This window comes from Epinephelus fuscoguttatus, linkage group LG13 (assembly GCF_011397635.1).
Source record: "Epinephelus fuscoguttatus linkage group LG13, E.fuscoguttatus.final_Chr_v1".
NCBI classification, from domain to species: domain Eukaryota; kingdom Metazoa; phylum Chordata; class Actinopteri; order Perciformes; family Serranidae; genus Epinephelus; species Epinephelus fuscoguttatus.
Genome location: NC_064764.1, coordinates 23,113,790 through 23,132,345, shown reverse-complemented (window position 1 = coordinate 23,132,345; position 18,556 = coordinate 23,113,790). Strand labels below are relative to the sequence as shown.

General features: G+C 41.7%; 1 protein-coding gene and 1 long non-coding RNA gene across 2 annotated transcripts in view; one reads left to right on the top strand and one right to left on the bottom strand.

Moving 5' to 3' along the window:
• LOC125900143 (uncharacterized) overlaps positions 1–18,556 on the bottom strand; it is a 60,626-nt gene that overhangs the window by 32,901 nt on the left and 9,169 nt on the right. The gene's annotated exons all lie outside the window — the stretch shown is intronic.
• Positions 1–18,556, top strand: part of pde11a (phosphodiesterase 11a) — a 64,052-nt gene that overhangs the window by 38,094 nt on the left and 7,402 nt on the right. The window contains exons 13-19 of the mRNA XM_049594945.1: positions 1,026–1,135; positions 4,820–4,910; positions 9,886–9,986; positions 10,200–10,277; positions 10,366–10,429; positions 11,606–11,680; positions 12,664–12,747. Of these exons, the coding sequence (XP_049450902.1) occupies positions 1,026–1,135; positions 4,820–4,910; positions 9,886–9,986; positions 10,200–10,277; positions 10,366–10,429; positions 11,606–11,680; positions 12,664–12,747 (603 nt within the window). The remainder of the gene's footprint in view (positions 1–1,025; positions 1,136–4,819; positions 4,911–9,885; positions 9,987–10,199; positions 10,278–10,365; positions 10,430–11,605; positions 11,681–12,663; positions 12,748–18,556) is intronic.

The following is an 18,556-nucleotide window of genomic DNA, read 5'->3' as shown; positions in this document are numbered from 1 at the left end:
TAGGCAAACATTTGCCTATCATTCGTGGACTACAAACATGCCCCTTAGCCTACACATTGCTTTTTCGGAAAGTCTGCATAGTACATCGTTAAGAAGGAATTTTGAAGAGGTATGGTGGGGAAATTTGAGTGAAGGACTTTTACTAATGGTAGAGTACTTTGACATTGTTGTATTGGTACTTTTATTTAAGTAAAGCATCTTAAAACTACTTCTTCCACTGGAGGTCATAAAGGGACCTGCAGCAGCAAACGCCATTAGCATGAAGGTATCAGAGTAAAAGAAGCTTCAGGTTCAAGACAGCAGGGTACACCTACATGAATATGATTGGACGTTGCTAGTCAGCTGGTTGTCGAGCCAGTGAATGTGGAGCATGAATGAAGCGGCTAATGCAAGCCAGACTTTAGTGCTTATTGAAATGTTACTAGGTCGACAGAACGTGATATGTTTCTGTTTGACTTGTGTTGAAATTCAAATTACGAGTCACTGTATTATTAACTATACAAACAGCCACTTCTGCGCAGAGCCAAACCAGAGCTGTTTGTTTGAATAGAGACCCCAAGAGAATTACTTCATCAGGTCCTTGGGGCAACGCACACACACACACTTATACAAACACCAGAGTGTTGTTCATTTCATCAAGCACAGCATTAATGCCTGGTGTCCCATCTGAATTGATTATTGAAATAGTAGTATGTAAGCTGTTCTGGGACCCTCCACTCTCCTGCCATGTGTTTTAATGAGTGGGCTGAGGGCCGTGCTATCTTTGCCACTATCCCCACAATGACCTATAGTGACTCACTCAGCACATGGCCTCCAGAAGCCATTCATCCAAGCCATAAAGCTCCCCGTGTGACTGTGTTACTGCAGTCCCACTGGCTATCTGGGGACATACCGTTTTTTCGGATGCTGCTGTTGTGTGTTTTTCATTTTTATTCAATGTACTCACAGGTTCATAGAATAAGATATGTATCTTTGTATCTGTGTGTTTGTTTCCTCATTGGCCTCCTCTCCCCTGTACCAATCAGACGGCAGGCTTCCAGGAGACCCTGACAGAGGTGGAGATCTTAGCACTTATTGTGGGCTGTGTGTGCCATGATTTGGACCACAGGGGAACCAACAACGCTTTTCAGGCAAAGTAAGTGTTCCCGCTTTATACTTCTGCCACACACACACATAAACACACTCCCTCCTACACGCTGTTTATAGTGTGTTTTACCACCTGCAGCAGTCTGCGCCAGTCCGGCCCAGATCAGCAAGAGTCAAGTGGCAAGTTGTATAAGGCTTATATAAGGGTCTGCTAATGAAGAGACTGTAAACACTGCTGACTCCGAGCACATTTAGATCAGCAGCTAAACTAATAAATTGCTTCAACTTAATGTTCTCTGCCCTCACAGAGGTTATTAGTGTAAACTGATTCTGAATCCAAGACGGAAACTAGGTGGATGACAGACATAACTGTGGGCTAAATTATAAATCTTGAAAACATGTATGCTGAACAAAATTAAACTTGTTGATCAGGTTTTTTTTGTGTGTGTGTGTATTTTTACATCTGCTCTTTCATCACATCAACGGTCAAAAATAGTTTGAGTTTGTTCGTTATTTTGAGCTGAATGTTGACCTGGCCAGTGCTGAATTAGTTAAGGCTGACAAAGGACATAATGGAGCTCTTGTAACCCAGTGGTTCTCAAACCTTTTGTCATTTTATGATGGTCCATCAAGCTGTTAGAGTGAGCATGGAGCCCAGGGTCACTAACTGTGCTCCCTGAAGAAACATTTATAATTTTTTTTGGGAAAGCGAAAAAGCCAGTTCAGCGAGAAGCAGACAGAGGATATATCAGCAGTGAAACAGGTTAAAAAGATAAAGACAGAGGCTAAAGCAGTGCAAAAGAGAACCATTACAGCACCTGCCGACAAAGACAAAAGACAGCGAACCAGTCAACCACAAACTGTGGGAGCAAAACTGTTCCTGGAAAACAGGGTAGGTTTTAATTCACACACAAAAAGTAGCATGGTTTTACATTGAGTACACTTTCAGGGGCTAGCGTCTCATTGAAGTGCTAATGACATATAACGTTAAACGGCTGCTCCTTTCAACCTCCCCGGGTAGCAAGTATCACAAGTATCACTATTACATATGTTCAGGGCACAACATTTGAACATGACTAGTTTCAAAAGCCACAATACCAGCCTAAGAATGAAGAAAATCTCAAATGATTGCATGAGAGCTGATGGAGCACATCCTGACCCTCCATCAGAAGTGGCCGATGCTACGCTATGATTGGCCAGTCTGTGAGAGGGGTTAGACTTAATGAAAGGTCAGTTTACTGATACAACTATTTTAGGAAGTATGCATGACTGATTTTTTTTAAATTAAAAAAAAAAAAAAAAAAAAAAAAAAATCACGTAACCCCTGCAGTACTCCAAACACCCACTAGGGGCACACATACCCTATTTGCTAAACACTGTCATTGCTTATAAAGCAGCAATCTTAAAGTGTATCTTTATTATCTTAAAATCAACACCGTTACCACAAACAGCACAGTCATAATATATCAGGACAGTGACACATTTTTGTTGTTTCGGCTCTGTACTGCAGCACACCTGAAGTAGAAAACGAATTTCAATGACCATGAGGTTAAAATGCAAACCCTGTGCTTTAATTTAAAAAGTGTTTATGTCTGTAGCATAGTAATAGCATTTTTTTGTATGTAGTTACAATTAAAGGAGCCCTATGTGACATTCAGAGCATGATTCAGAATCTGAGCTGGGACTGCACCCTTTCATTCTCTGCTCTGGGCAACGTTATTTTACTTTGTCTTTACTAGGGCTGTACCCAACCCAAGAATTTTGTAAGTCAAAATTCAGATTCAGCTGTTCAAGTATTCGACCAATCATGTTTTTTTCCCCCATATTACATTTTTAAGTTTGAACGGGGTAGTGGAATGTTCAGTGTGACAGCAGCATCCACGTAATATAGTAAACAAGCTAACTGTGCTAACAACAGATCGGAAATGTGCAACAACGTTTTTGCCAACGCCAGATATCAAACAAAAGCCAGAGACTGGGTCGTATTATGGATCTATAAGCTGTGAATCTACCACTTCCAAGCAGAAAAGAAAAGATAATGTCATCTCGGAGCCTTACAGTGAAAAGTTTTTTCCTCCTCTGTGTCGCTGCATCAGGACCACAGCTGCTTGTACCAAAGAGTAGTGTGACATCAAGAGTGCTCACTCCACGGCAAAATCTAGGGACCAAAGCGTCTCTTGAGGTACACTGCATAGCAGACTGACTAGCCAAACAAAAGACAAAAAAAAACCCAACCGTGCTCGACTTGAAGCTGTCTCAGTCGATTGAGATGCCTCCGACTGCCGATTCGAATCTCCAATTGTCAAGGGACAGCTCTAATCTTTACATAGCAAATAGTTGTTTGGTGCCATATTAAAGGGGATGTTTTTGTGTCCAGGTGATTTGTGGGAACAATCACTTTTGAAACTGGTCTGATTTGAGTGATAAAAGGGATACTGAGTGAAAGGGTTGCTGCCGGCACCTACAACGTAACCACCTGGGAAGGGTGCACCCCGTAAATTTACATCCATTAAATTTGCTTGTTTTGCCACTGATAGGCTCAGATTGTTACAATGCTCTCTGCAACTCTCACTTAAGTTTCTTCCATTTTCTTCCTGCAACAAGTCACTTCTCGAGGTTTTAGAGCGAGACTTTGACACAAAACAGCCTGGAACAAGCGACAGATTGTTCTGTAGGGTACTTGCCATAATGTTGTAATACACTCATAGTAATCTGAGCCTGTCAGTGACAAAAACAAGCACGGTTAATGGATGTTGTAGCCTGTTTTGCTGCTGCTGGCTGCAGCGTTCTCTCTTAATACTGGACGAATTTCAAACATGAGTGTTCCCAGTAGTCACTTCAGTCAAAAACAGGGGAAAATAGAGTGCAGGTTGAAAAATAAAGTTCCCTTATAATGTTCTGAATGTTGTACACAGCACCGTTAAAGCACATGAAAATAATTGTTAACATAAGCTTGAAAATGAAGTCAGGGTCAAATCCTTTGTGATCAATGGCTATTTAAAGTCACATCTCTATCATCACACATCGCTATTCTGTCAGACCTGTACTGCAGCTGTCTTCACTTCCTCATTGTTTTAGGAGTTGTTTCCTCAGGCCACCTCTTTATTTAAGATTCATTAATTGTATGTTTTTATGAAGAGAGCATGTAGTGATATGCTCACCCAACATGAGATGTGAACAGCCTCCACAGCTAAAAGTCAGCTCTTATAGCTCACAGCCATTCTTTCATTTCAAATCCAATGTGCTGCAGGACAGAGTCAACACAATGAAAAATATATTACTGTCCTCATACTTTCTGACTCCACAGTAATACCAAAACTGGAACGGAAACTAGATCAAAACTAAACAAAAACTTTGTAAAGCTCAGACAATTTTCACTGTGGAAATGACAGACTAAAAACTAACTCATGTAAAACTTTAAAATGATCCTGGCCCACATGCCTCACCTTCACTACACCATGCTCAGCAAGCATCTCATGAGTATTTTTTCTCCACATTAAATAATGATCATATTCAGTGTTGAACAGTTGAATTTCAGCTGCAGTTTAGGTTATGGCGCTCCTGCTTCTTTTATTATTGAGCCATAAGTTGGCGACAGAGTGCAAAGAGGGAATTACAACAGACTCAACAGCAGACTTTGTCTCTCAGTATGTGTTGAATGCTGATGATGTTATCAACCTCATCTTGATCCCTGTGTGTGTTTGTGTGTGCTTTTTGTGTATGTGTGTCTCAGGACGGGCTCAGCCCTTGCTCTGCTTTATGGGACCTCTGCTACGCTGGAGCACCACCACTTCAACCACGCCGTTATGATCCTGCAGAGCGAGGTGCACTATGTTCCAATATCTGCTGCAATGCAGTTACCATGAAGGTTCTGCTAATGAGTACTGCTGCATGTGATTATTTTTTATTGGAACCTACAGTTAAGCATTTAAGGATGGTGTTGTGGACTCAATTCACAGAGGAGAGCTGCATGTTGTGAAACACATTCGATTGCATATCAGGCTATTTCAGATACCGCCTATTCCTGGATGATGAGAGTTTTGGGGACATTTAAGAGCACCACAAACTGCAGCCACCCAGATGACATGACACTTTATTTAACATCTCTTTAAACAATTCAAACAAACGCTTAACATTAAAACCTTTATGAAGGAAGAATTTATTGTAGGACTGTTGTAAAGACTGCATTAGTGTTAGCTCGGTGTACCTAATAAATGAGCAACTGACTTTAGCACTAGCAGTGTGTGAACAAGCGACATGGTGCTTCTTTTCACGGCAGACATTTGTGACTCATCATAGCAGGAAAAGCACAGCTGAACAGAATAGTTCAATATAATTTGTTTTCTTTGCCGAGAGTTCAACAAGAAGATTGGTACCACTCTCATGTCCGTGCGCTACATATGACGCTGCAGGCAGCAGACAATTAGCTTAGCTTAAGGACTGGAAACGGGGGGAAATAGCTACGCTGGCTCTGTGAAAGTGTTGTCAAAAATTTAGATTATAGGTACACTAGGTTTCAGTATTAATTTTCTGCAGTGTCCGCACACTGGTACTAGAGGTGCTTTCTTGCTCTCTCTCATTATTAAAGGGACTCTATGTAAAATTTAGAGCTTATAAGGCGGCTGAGCTAGCGGTTAGCAGCTTATGTTGCTAACTCTATAGCTAAAAGACAGCAACAGTGCTGACAGAGCTAACAATGTTAAACGGGGGGAACTAAAGGGAGAGTGCTACGCTTCTGCAATGCATCCATCCATCCATCCATCCAATTTCATCCGCTTATCCGGGGCCGGGTCACGGGGGCAGCAGGCCAAGCAAAGCACCCCAGACATTCCTCTCCCCAGCAATGCTTTCCAGCTCCTCCTGGAGGACCCCAAGGCATTCCCAGGTCAGATGAGATATGTAATCCCTCCAGTGTGTTCTGGGTCTGCCCTGGGACCTCCTACCAGTGGGATGTGCCCGGGACACCTCCAGCGGCCAGGAGGTATCCTAATCAGATGTCCGAACCACCTAAACTGATTCCGCAATGCAAATGTCCAGATATTAGTGGTAACCGCTGCGTGAGAGTAGTGCAAAGCTGCGGCGATGGGCTAGCCAGTGAAATACACACATTGTATCAACCTACATGTATGTTTCTATTTATTGTGCAACCGGTGGAATAAGAGTCTGTCAACAGTTGCTTTAGTAGCATACGTGTGATGCCGATGAAGTAATTTAAGCACATTGCGACATCTTCATACAAGCAAATCTGGAGATACTCAGTGAAGTATCCAGGCTTCTTTACTTCCCTTCGTCCCTTCCTTACGACCACTCCTTATTTAACTCAAATGCTATTTGTGGAAATATGGTGTGCTTTGGTTCAATAAGTTTGTTACAATGATCCCTAATGTAGGCTACTTAAGGGTTAACATAATTAATGGTTCAGAACACCTGTAAAGTGGAGTGATAAATGCAGAATTAAAAGTCCCAATGATTTTATACTCTATATCAGCACTCATGGAATGCCTTACTGTCGAGTCAAACTGCTTGGTCAGGACTAACCATTGTATAAATACATGTATCAGCATTGATAACGTGTCCCACATTGTCCCACACCAAAACACTCTTTGCCCTACATTTGGTTGGTTGGGATCTGGTCACCCTAATTGAAGTTAGAAATTCCAGTATCATGACAACACTGCTCTGTCCAACGGTAAAACAAAAATCTGACAACCAGTTACTCTGAAGGTCACTGATTAACAAGTCATGTCTGGTTTGTTTCATCTGTACAAAAAGGCAATCCACATGCTTTGCTTTTTTAAACGGGTGGTTATGTGCTGCACAGTTTCTTATCTGGGCACCGTGACTTCCTTGAGGCTTGTCATCACCATGAGGTTGGCAGCAGACCAGAACAGAGCCAGGCTAGCTGTCTCCGCTTGTTTCCAGTCTCACAGTATGCTGCTGGTGGTAGATTCATATTTAACAGACAGATATGAGAGCAGTGTTGATCTTCACATCTAACTCCCAGCAAGAAAGCAAACAAGCAAATAAATTTATTTTCCCTACGTATCGAAATATTCCTTTGAAGAACTTGTAAGTATACTGAACCATGACAATACACCTGACTGGGTCAAATGGGTACAGTCACGCTGCTGTTTCTTACCTACTATATATCTCTGTCTTTACTTTTTAGACAACTAAATGAATTAAAAAAAATGAAGGGAGTTTGCGCCACTATGCCTCAAGGCAACCATGTGGAGCCTCGATGACTGCTGTATGTGAGCGAGTAAACAAATAGCTCATGCTGCCCTCAAATCAATGTAATTACAGAGGCGATAGATTTGGTGGTAATTGGTTGAGAGAGACATTTTACCAGGTGACTGGGTTTGCATGAAGTTGTAATTAAAGGCGTTTTGAGGGAGCAGCTGAGACAAGGCTTAGCAGGGTTTGTTCCAGTGGCTTCATTATCACGGCACTGACAACACAGTAAGCTGACAAATGTTTGCTTGGAATATCATAATGGTTTCTGTTGATACTGGAGTTGAACTACCGCTGTCCTATTAGCATATAAATGAATAATGTGGCTAATTCAAGTGGAAAGCTTCACGATTCAGTCCGCCAGCCCGCACGAACCATTTATTTAAAACTTCTAAAAACGTCACTCACTCGCTCTGTATCTCTCAATTTTCATCTTGTCATTCTCACTTCCTGTTTTACCCGCCTCCGTCCTTCATACGCTCCAGTTGTGAGACCTGCTTTGTGTCTCCGCTGGTTCAATATTTCATGGGAACACATGAGCTCATGGAGGGGAATCACAGGCACGTAACACTTCTTCTTTTAGCATTTAAAAGGAGAAAACAAAGTGGTCGTTTAGTTCTGAAGATCTCTGCTAATTTCTGCAGGTTGTTATCATCCCTTCATTCTGCTCCTTGTCTGTTGTCACCTCTACATCTTCTGTTTTCTCCACCGACAGATCTCTCCATCCTCTAGAGGCGGGTGCCTAAGTGGTGAATGAATGTATAATACATGATGGGGAGAGGCCTGTTTTAATGATAGAGAGCCTCAAGTGAGGGATGTTGCTTACTTATTAAGAGCTGCTGGCTTCCCTCCTCCCCTGCACAGATCCATTCAGTTTTATTATTGAGCAGGGTTTTTTTTCCACCATCATGGGTTAGTTATGCAAATTGGCCTTTTTCAGTAAGGACTCCATCGTCGGGGAAAGACTTCCTTTTCCGTGTACTGGGATTTTGGGAAATCTCTATAAACTGATATTTGCATATGAATGCAGAAAAATAAATGAATACAAGGCAAAACTGTCGTCAGATGATAGCCAATGGATTCTGCGAATGCATTTCAGCCAGTGCATTCTGTCTCTTTTGCTCTCCACATGAACCGATTATCTGCCCCTTCAACATGATTGATTAATACTACTCAGACTACAAACAGAAACCAGAACGCTTCCAATACCATGATCGAATGCTGCATTCACATGCTCCTCAGACTGTCCTATTTCCAGAGTTGGGAAGTCGTTGTTTCAACTTTGATGTGTTCAGGAGCTTTAAGTTGTAATGCTTTTGACATTACGGATGCTACAAATATGGGTTGTATTTTGTTGTTCAGAGCATTTAAAAAAGACGTTGATAGCAGTTTGAAGCTTTATATTACAAAGTGATTTTGCCCCAGACTTGTTGCTGCACCAGTACATCCCCTAAAACCACTAAACTACTGCTTCACCTCATTTCATTGTCTGTACCCTCTTATCCTATTGGGGCTCACAGTGGGGGGCTGGACACATAGAGACAGACAACCATTCACGCTCACATTTATATCACCAATTAACCAATATCTTTGGACTGTGGGGGGGGGGGGTGCCGGAGTATCCGGAGAAAACCCATGCAGACGCGGGATGAAAATGCAAATAGAAGGGTTCTCCACCCCGTGTTCAAACCAGGAACCCTCTTGCTGTGAGGCTACAATGATAACCACTGTACCACCATGCCACTATTGCTTTATTGCTTTACCTGACGAATGCTTATAAATGACTTTTCTAACTAATGTAGGTCACTCTATGTGGACAGCAACTACTGGCCACAGCCTCAAACTATATTACAGATTACATAAGCAAAACATTGACATGGAATATGTGAATTCATTATTATTATTATTTATTTATTTTTTTTTTTACATTTGTCCGCTCCGCCATGTTTCTCCATATATGACATCAACTCATGCACCAGAGTTTTCACTGACTTCCACACTTGCTGTTCTGATTTGAGGGAGCATATATGCAAATTCTCTCAGTCGGGGACTCATTTTTCCGATTATTTAGACACCACATGAATGCAGATTTGTACCATTGCCTGCAGATTCTGAATACATATACAGTTATCTGTGACACATTGTACTGTGGGACTGCTGACAAAATGTAGTGCAAATGCCACGTGGAATCTTAAGGGCATATATGTAATGTTCAGAATTTGTACACTTTAATTAAATGGCGGAGAGTAAATTTTGTGCACTATACTGTCCTCATCCAATGATCTGTATCAGCTAGTATTATCAGGGGTCTAATTTAACAGTCAAGCTGTTATTAATAATTTAAAAAAAACAATTTAATTTAATTTAAAAATAACTTTAAAAAAAGTCTCTTAAATAAACCCATGTAAGTAATATGGGCCCTCTGTTAAGTAAATGCTTCCCATCCTAAACATAATGAATAATTCATCCAGGGACTAGTTTTTCTTTATCTGAAGCTCTTTGTGTGAAGTTAGAAATTGTGTTTAGAAATTCTTTATCATGTTATTTCTGTATGTGTCTCCACAGGGTCACAATATCTTCTCCAACCTTTCGTCCACAGAGTACAGTGACCTCATGCAGCTGTTGAAACAGTCGATTCTGGCCACAGACCTCACACTTTACTTTGAGTATGTTCTGCTAAACACCGCACAGCTTATTAAACTGTTAAATCTCCTGATGGCCACTGAGCTTGGCCGACTCCAGTGTACTAACTCAGTTACCGTGAAGCACATTGAGTCTGTCTCTGCACACTGTTTACAAGTTTCTTTTAGGGAATACCGCCCCCTTGTGGATTTTATGTCACTTACAGTTATATATGTGGCTGTCTTCTTTCCCTTTAGGAACAGAAACACTTTCTTTGAGCTGGTCAGCAAAGGAGAGTACAACTGGAATGTGAAGGGTCACAGGGACATGTGCAGGTAACGCACTGTGCACACAAAGACAGTGTTCCTAAATCTTTGATCTTGTAAATACTACATGAAATAAATCTTGTCTGATTCCTCTCAGATCCATGATGATGACAGCGTGTGATCTTGGTGCTGTCACTAAACCTTGGGAAATATCACGCAAGGTAAGAAACACTCTCATATATGACATGAATGTATTTCTTAACCATTCATCTAGAACTGAAACAATCGGTTGATTAATTAATAGATGGTCAAAGGAAAAATATTAACTATTTTGATAACTGATTCATTGTTTAATTCCTTTTTTTAAGCTAAAATACCAAACATTCCCAAGTTAGAGGGTTCCTACGCAGTTTGGAAACACATGGAATTCCATTTTAGTAATTTCCAGGTCTAGATAAATATGGAAAAATACTTCCACACTGTTGCTCCTACTCTGTTCTCTTAAATATAAAATTCAGAATTTCTAAAAATAAACTGATCAAGCAGAGTTTTGTTCATGGTATTTTGAGCAGGCAGTCAGTGCAGCCAAACTGTTTACCACTGTGTGAGAGAGTGCAAGCCAGAGTGAGCTTGATGTCATCAAACACAAGGCAAGAAGCATGGTGACTGAACGCACACTCCTACGCATTTGAATAGCATATATACTGTATACAGTATCACAAATAACAAAGTATTAAGCTTGTCTCAACATGAACGTGCTACTGTTGTTGGTGCTATTATAGTTTTCTGTTTATTTGTCTGACAATGGCTGTACGGTACACAATGACTTTCTGAAAGGACTTCTATCTATCTATCTATCTATCTATCTATCTATCTATCTATCTATCTATCTATCTATCTGTCTACCTATCTATCCATCTACCTGCCTATCTATCCATCTACCTATCTACCTACCTTCCTACCCATCTACCTATCTACCTACCCATCTATCCATCTACCTATCTATCTATCTATCTATCTATCTATCTATCTATCTATCTATCTATCTATCTATCTATCCAAGGGCTGGCAATTTGTACTTAGATGTCAGATATGTTCTGAAAAATGTACCAAGAAGCCTGGAGTTTTGAGTTTGGAAAAACATTGAAAATGTGTAGAAATGTGTCAAAGTCAAAGCTTCTAAATTCTAAAGGACCTGCTGTTCTTTGTCTTCTCTGTGTTGGTTGGGCAAATCAAGAAATTTGATACCATCATCTTGGGTTTTAGGAAATTGTGGCAGGCCCAATTTTCACACTGTTTTTTAATAAATCATTAGTTGAGAAAATAACTGGCAGATGAATCAATAATGAAAATACTTGTTGGCTGTAGCTCTACATCTCTGCATCTTTTCTCTCCAGGTTGCAGAGTTGGTGACCAGCGAGTTCTTCGAGCAGGGCGACAGAGAGAGATCAGAGCTGAAGCTCACGCCCTCTGTGAGTACATCCAACCGTCTCTGTGGTTGTTTTGTGCTTTCTGCAGTTTGTTTTCACCTCCGTGACCTCCACCGAGCTGATGACGCCGGAGATATATTTTCTCTGCAGTTCCAAAACACACTGACTGCGTAGGAAACATGAGAGCTCGTGTCTCGTAGTGTGAGAAAAGTGAATTGTCAGCTTGACCGCTCCTCTGCCTCGCTGCTGCGCCAGGAGCAAACTGTGGACCGCGTAACAATCATTCTTAAAAAAGAAAAAACCCTCCTACACAGGATTCAAAGCAAACGCTGACCTTTCCATTCATGCAGTGGTAAACACACAAGGCATTTGGGTTTTTGGAGCTCTACAAGCTTTGACTTGCTGATAGCTGAGGTAATAAACTGTTTTTTATTTTTGTAATCTCATATAGAGGTAAAAATAGCACTGTAATAATAGCAGGGAAAGACTCTGGTCCTAATGAAGATTCATAACGCATTCAGACAGTCCTCAAAGCTGCAACACCACAACAGAGGAGTACTGCGTGTGTTTGATTGAGGAGCTTTGAAGGCTGAACTGTGTTGCAAGTTCTTAAAGGGGAAATAACCAACAGTTTTCTGTGCACCATTAATGGCTGTTGACTAATCGAGCCAGGCCACATTGCCTCCCCTCTGAAATAACTAATGCGGTAGCCTCAGGTCTGCCGCTTGTGTCAAACCTTTACCGCTCTGTGTGCGTGGGTGTTGGAAATTAAATATTAACTTCTAAGTCGTAGCCCAGTAACTATCTCTGAAGCACAGCCTCGGTGGAGCCTCTTAAGTTCAGGCTGCAGAAGAATGAGGTAGAATAGGAAATGTATGGGAAATAAAGTCAGTTGTCTCAAGAGCCGAGGGAGACTTTTCTTAGCAACAGCAGCACTTTAGGGACTGTGAGCCTGAATCACATTGCTCCTGTGTTTCTCCAGCCACAAACGTAGGTGTAAATAAATTCTGACTTTTCTGTTTCAGGCCATCTTTGATCGAAACAGGAAGGACGAGCTGCCGGGGCTCCAGCTGGAGTGGATTGATGGAATCTGCGCGCCACTGTACGAGGTAACGCACAAAGTTTCGCCGCTCTCTGGCCTTCATTGTGTCACGCTTGTCACACACAGACATCCGCCTCTGACATCAGTAGTCGCTGTCCTTCCTCAGCCATTGTCCCCCCTTCACTGACGCCAGTAATCAAGTTTTCACCGACAACTATTCAACTTTTTCTTTGCAGCCACAGATTTCTTACCGCAAAAGAAATGCTTTTTTTTTCTTATTGAAAGCTCTGAAACAACTTCAAGGTCGTATCCTGTTCTTTTGAGAACAGCAGAATGAGTGTGCACTTTCTGACTGCGAGACAGCTCAGAGGAAGTGGAGTGTGTGAGCTGTGATGCTAGTCGGGTTAAATCCCCCTCAGTAACACAGTGTACTCTGGGCTTTGCTGCACAGTAATGAAATAAGGATGGTATCTTTCTTCTGAGACATTTTGGCTCACACACAGATACAGAGGCAGACTTTTATTGAGGAATCCCAGCCGAGCAAACGCTGGGGTCAGAGTTAGAGCTAGTGGTAATCTTTCAGGGAATTAATGGAAATCTATACTGTGTCCTCGCCAGTATAGTAATGTGTGTGTGCGTGTTTCTAAATGACGTCAAGAGAGACTCACCTGCCCCTCCCACTGCCGGCAGCAGCTGCTGTGTGGGAGAAAAACGCAGGCTGACTTACTGAAGAGATCAGGTCTGTTAAGAGATGAGGCGTGCTAAAGATAAATTCATGAAAGCAAACAGTTGTGAAGGGAGTCAAGGATAAAACAGTTAATTCAGTCTTACAGCACTGGGTGATTTTCTCTGCTTTTGTTCTGTTAAACCTCCTTTCCTTTTTACTGTCATATTAAACACATTACTCTTAGTCATCACGAGTAGAAAACAAACAATAGATCATCTTCGCATCTATTGAATTATCCCAGGATCAGTGTCAAAAGTTAGATCAGGCTTATCTGCGTGGGGCTCTGGTGCCACCATTGTTACAGTCTGTGTAGTGCAGATAAAAAGCATCAAAGCGCTGTGTGTTGTCTGCGTGGGGGGTTCGTCTCCACGCCGCCTCATGTAAAAGGCTGATGTTTGGAGAATGCAGATATGGAGCTCACGATCATGCTGCTGCCAATTAAACTTGCGAGGGGGAGAACAGAGGAAGTTCAGAGGCGGCAGGGTTTTTTGTCCGTGGGCGGAAGAGATCTCGTTCTTGATCTCGCTGATCTCCTTCTCCTGGTTGTGGCTCGCTACTTTGTGGAATATTAATCCCCCATTTTATAACCTTCCGTCTTTATACCCCACCATATGACAGGCTCTCTCCTCTTCTTCTCCTTCCCAGTCTACCTCAGTGGAATAATGATGCTGCAGGAACAAATAACAGAGTCCTTATGTGGATATATTTTGTGGAGAGAAGGACGTTTTTCAGGGTTACTGCAGATCTTAAAAAAGTCTTAAAAGTCCTTGAATCCATTTAACTAAAAATAAGCCCTTGATAGGTATTACAATGTCTTAAATCAGTCTTTCAGAAAAAAAGTCCTAAAAATGCTAAGACATGGAAAGTAGAATTTTATGAACAGTCTTTCTTGACGTTGCATTTTAAAATTTCAGAATAATAACTACAACTATAATTTACGGAGTGCCCCTGACATTAACGTCACACAGATCAGGATAGCGGAACCAGCAACACTCAAAATGTGTTTCCAGCCCAGATACTCCAAGCAGAGGATCCTCTGTCTGCTAGTTAGCTGTCACCGTACCCTGGACGATATAGGGAAGTGCAAATTCAACCAAAAATGGCTATTTAACCCAGACTTTGCAGCATGGCTAAAAACAGTGCGAGCAAATGCACAATGCTCAGTGTATTTCATTCAAGTTGTTTTTCAAACTAAAGAAAACTCGCCAACAAACTTCAGGTATTTCCCAGTTCTGTTCTACCCTCATCTCCGCCGTGAAACAAAAAAAGTAATGTGTATGTTACATTAAACATTTGGGCAAAGTTGTCCCCAACTCTATGTAACTAATGTTGGTTCATGTTTCTTAGAGCCATTTCTAGCAAGTCCTAGTTCCCTATTATTTTTTGAGTCACTTTAATGCACCACCTGACCTGGCATCTCGGAAACCTTTAGGGCCGTTTCATATTCGACGCAAAGGCACACAGACGCAAATGCATTGGGACGCATCAAGACACAGTGGCTGCCATGATGCGTGCTTGCATCTCAAAATGTGTTGTCCATTTTTTTGATACACGACGCAGCGACACGTGTGATACCATGCGTTGCCAGCAGGGGTGATAATGCAAGCGATGTACTTGAAATTAACTACTTTTGTTATTCACAGAAGAAGCCGGTATGAAATATGGCGGGCGAGGAGGAAAAACTTATCGTACGGGCACACCCCATTTATATGACAGTTCTAGTGCCCTGCACTCTAATAAAACAGTAGTACTACCTAACTAGCCGGAATATACCGGTAACACTGATGCCCCCTGTTGCATGAGCAATGTATTGCATTTCAAGTGTCGCCCGCATTGCTTGCGTTCAGTGTGTTGACTATGAAAGGAAATGCGTTGCGTGCGTCGACTATGACACGGCCCTTAATTAAAGGCACGTGTGCTAAAGTGTGTGTGGAGCATGGAAGACGCCACGGGGTTACAGTCTTCAACCGCCGTATGTTTGGTTAATCTTAGTTTTTATTGTTTGATGAAGTCTTGAATACCTCATTGATTTGAGCTTTGTTTTTGTAAAGGCCTGTTTATTTGGAGAATGTTTGTTTAGGGATTTTTGTTTTCTTTTTTTTTTTAATGCGGCAACGGAAAATCCAGTTCATAGCGTCATCTTGCAACTCTCCGTACATCTGGCAAATCAGTCAACGCTAAAACAAAATCAACCATTAATTAAAATTAAACCAAAACAGTGAGTTCATCATATCTCCCATTATGGCGTCTATGGGCAGCTATTTTTGAACTTATTTGGAAGTCGCAATAATGTTTATTTTTCTTCCATTTTGGCTGTTGTAGAAATTGGTCTAAAATTTTAGTCTGAGTAGCGTTAAAAAAGTCTTAAAAAGTATGAACTCTAACCTGTGTTAAAGGTCCAGTGTGTAGGATTTAGGGGCATCTACTGGCAGAGGCAGTACACAATATTCATAACTAAGTTTTCAGTTTTTTATCTCTTGAAAAAAAAAATGGATTGTCGTGTTTTCGTTAGCTTTGAATTAGCCATTCATATCAACATACGGAGCGGGTCCTTTTCCATGGATTCTGCCAGTTTGTTCTACAGTTGCCCAAAATGAATAAATCATTTGCGTCTTTGCGTTTCTGTGTCGGCCACTGTAGTTTTCATACACGCTTACCATATGGGAGAGGTTTTAGTTCTGTAACTTCACCGCTAGATGCCACTGTATCCTACACACTGGACCTTTAAACCACCTGTACCCAACTGGTTCGGCCAAGGTCCACACAGTCTAATATATTCTGCTTCATACTTGCGTTTGGCCATGTCTTCGAGCTATTTTGCTGTCTCTGTCAAGTGGCTGTATGTTACGCAGGATTTCCACTGGATGCGTGTCTGTTGCGGAACGGCAGCGCTGGTTATCCGCTGCGTGCTCTGCCGTCCATCAATACCCACCGGCTGCGTTTGCTGTGTGGAGCGGTGCAGCTCCGCTGGAAGACATCTCGGTGCACTGCCATGATTAATATCTCCTCGTCCATGGTGTTAACGGGGTGAAATGACGTCTGAACCCCTCTGATCTGTTGACTTCAGGCCTGCCTCTGCCCAGTATGTAGTTTTCAAGGTGTAGTGCAGGGAAATATGATCCACCGTGAACACTGTGTATTTTGTTTTGAAAATTAATGGGATGCTTTATTGTGTTTCTGTGCACCACTTCCTGCCCCGCACGATCTGCTCTGTGCTGAATTGCTGCGTTGTGCTCCAGCGTCCGGCAAAAATAGAAGTCCTGCGTGTCTGTTGCAGAGGGCTCCGGAGTGCCAGAGCTGTGACGGAGCCGGAACGCAGCACAGCCGCAGCCGGTGGAAACACACATTGACTAGAATTGAATCCTATCAGCTCCGCTGCCATGCCGGAGCGGAGATGCAACCAACACGCATCTGGTGGAAATAGGCCGTTAGTCACTCACTCTACAGCAGGAAACAACACCTAAAAAACACAGCTCTATGCCGGAAATTCACTGTACTTAAAAATAAAGTGCATCTTTTACAAACTTGACAAATCTCTGATCAGAATGGATCCACAACCCCCCTTTGGACCCCGACCCACCAGTTGGGAACCACTGCTTTAAACTGTAGGAGCCTTGTTTTAGTTTTCCTTAATGATCTTCTTTTAATTCGCAAACGAGACAAATCCATGATGTCCAATCAACTCTTTTTGGAGTTCTTGAAAATCATAGCTGTATGACGACCACATTTTCATTAACAGTTAATCTGCAGATAATTTTCTCAATTAATCATTCAGATTTATCAGGTTTATCTAACCAGAGAGGGGCCTCGCTGAGATAAAAAGTCTCTTTCACAGGAGCTGTGGGAGCCAAATTCCTCATTTCAGATGAGTGAAAATTGTATCTTTATTGCCCCATTAGACATTCAGTTTATTAACTTCTTTGTGCTTTGGGTTTAGTAAATGGGTTTATTATATTTCATTCCTGAATCCAATATGGAGCCATGCCTAGGGCTACTCCCCTTTACAACTCCTATATGAGGGCAGAACGCAGGTAAGCCCCAGGGTGAGCGGTGACATACAGTTATTGATCGCACCTAATTGTCAGTTTATCAGCTTATTTTACAGAACCCCTTTGTTTCTAGTTACAACGAGTTATTGGGGTTGTTGTAGCAAAATATATTTTGCTTACAAATTAAATGTTTCTCATACATACTATACTGGATCGCTTTGGTCTCTCTTTGGACTGTTCGGTCTATAGGACTGCCTAGACAGGGGTGTTCCGGTTACATAAAACATAGAGTGACAAACATGTAACACAGACTTAAAATTTAAAAGGGAAAATAATATATTTGCTCTTACTGAATTGTTAAATTACATAATTTGTATTGCGACTGCCCTCTCTGAGGTAAAAATCAGAAATTAAGAATCCAACCAGATGAACCACCTTGAGTGCTTCTGCCAACCACTCAAGTTGCAGTTTACATCTGTCTGTCCAGACTCATGAGGCCATGAAAATAGACAATGCTTCAAATATGGATGTTGCTGCAAAAAAGCTACAGATTTTAAAACATGGATGCTTCACACACATCTTTCCCCTGGCAGCACAGACGGTCTATATAATCAGCAGTTTTAAAATGGGCACCCAAGATTAGTGTCATCAATTAAGTATCTGACCTAATGTTCCTCGGATATGACACTGAATAATGGCCAGAAAAGTGTTTCCGCAGAACATTATGAAGTCAGCATGAGGCTGACCTTTGACCTTTTGGATATAAAATGTCATCACTTTAACTGTGACGTTTTGTCAGAATTCGCAACTTTTAACCGCCAATATCTAAATCAGATCATCCTTGAGTCCAAGTGGACATTTGTGCTAAATATGGCGAAATTCCTTCCAGGCATTTTTGAGATATCGTGTTTAATGATAATGAGATGGACCAACAGACAGCCTGAAAACATAACTCTGTCAGCCACGGCTATGGCCAGTGAAGAGGCATAGAAACAAAACACACAAGTACAGCAGTAGATCACACTGTTTATAACGTTAATATTAGTCATACTGGATACACTCACTGGCCATTTTATTAGGTACACCTTGTGGTTGGACCCCTTTTGCCCTCAGAATTGCCTTAATTATTCAGGGTGTTGGTGTTGGTCCATATTGATGGA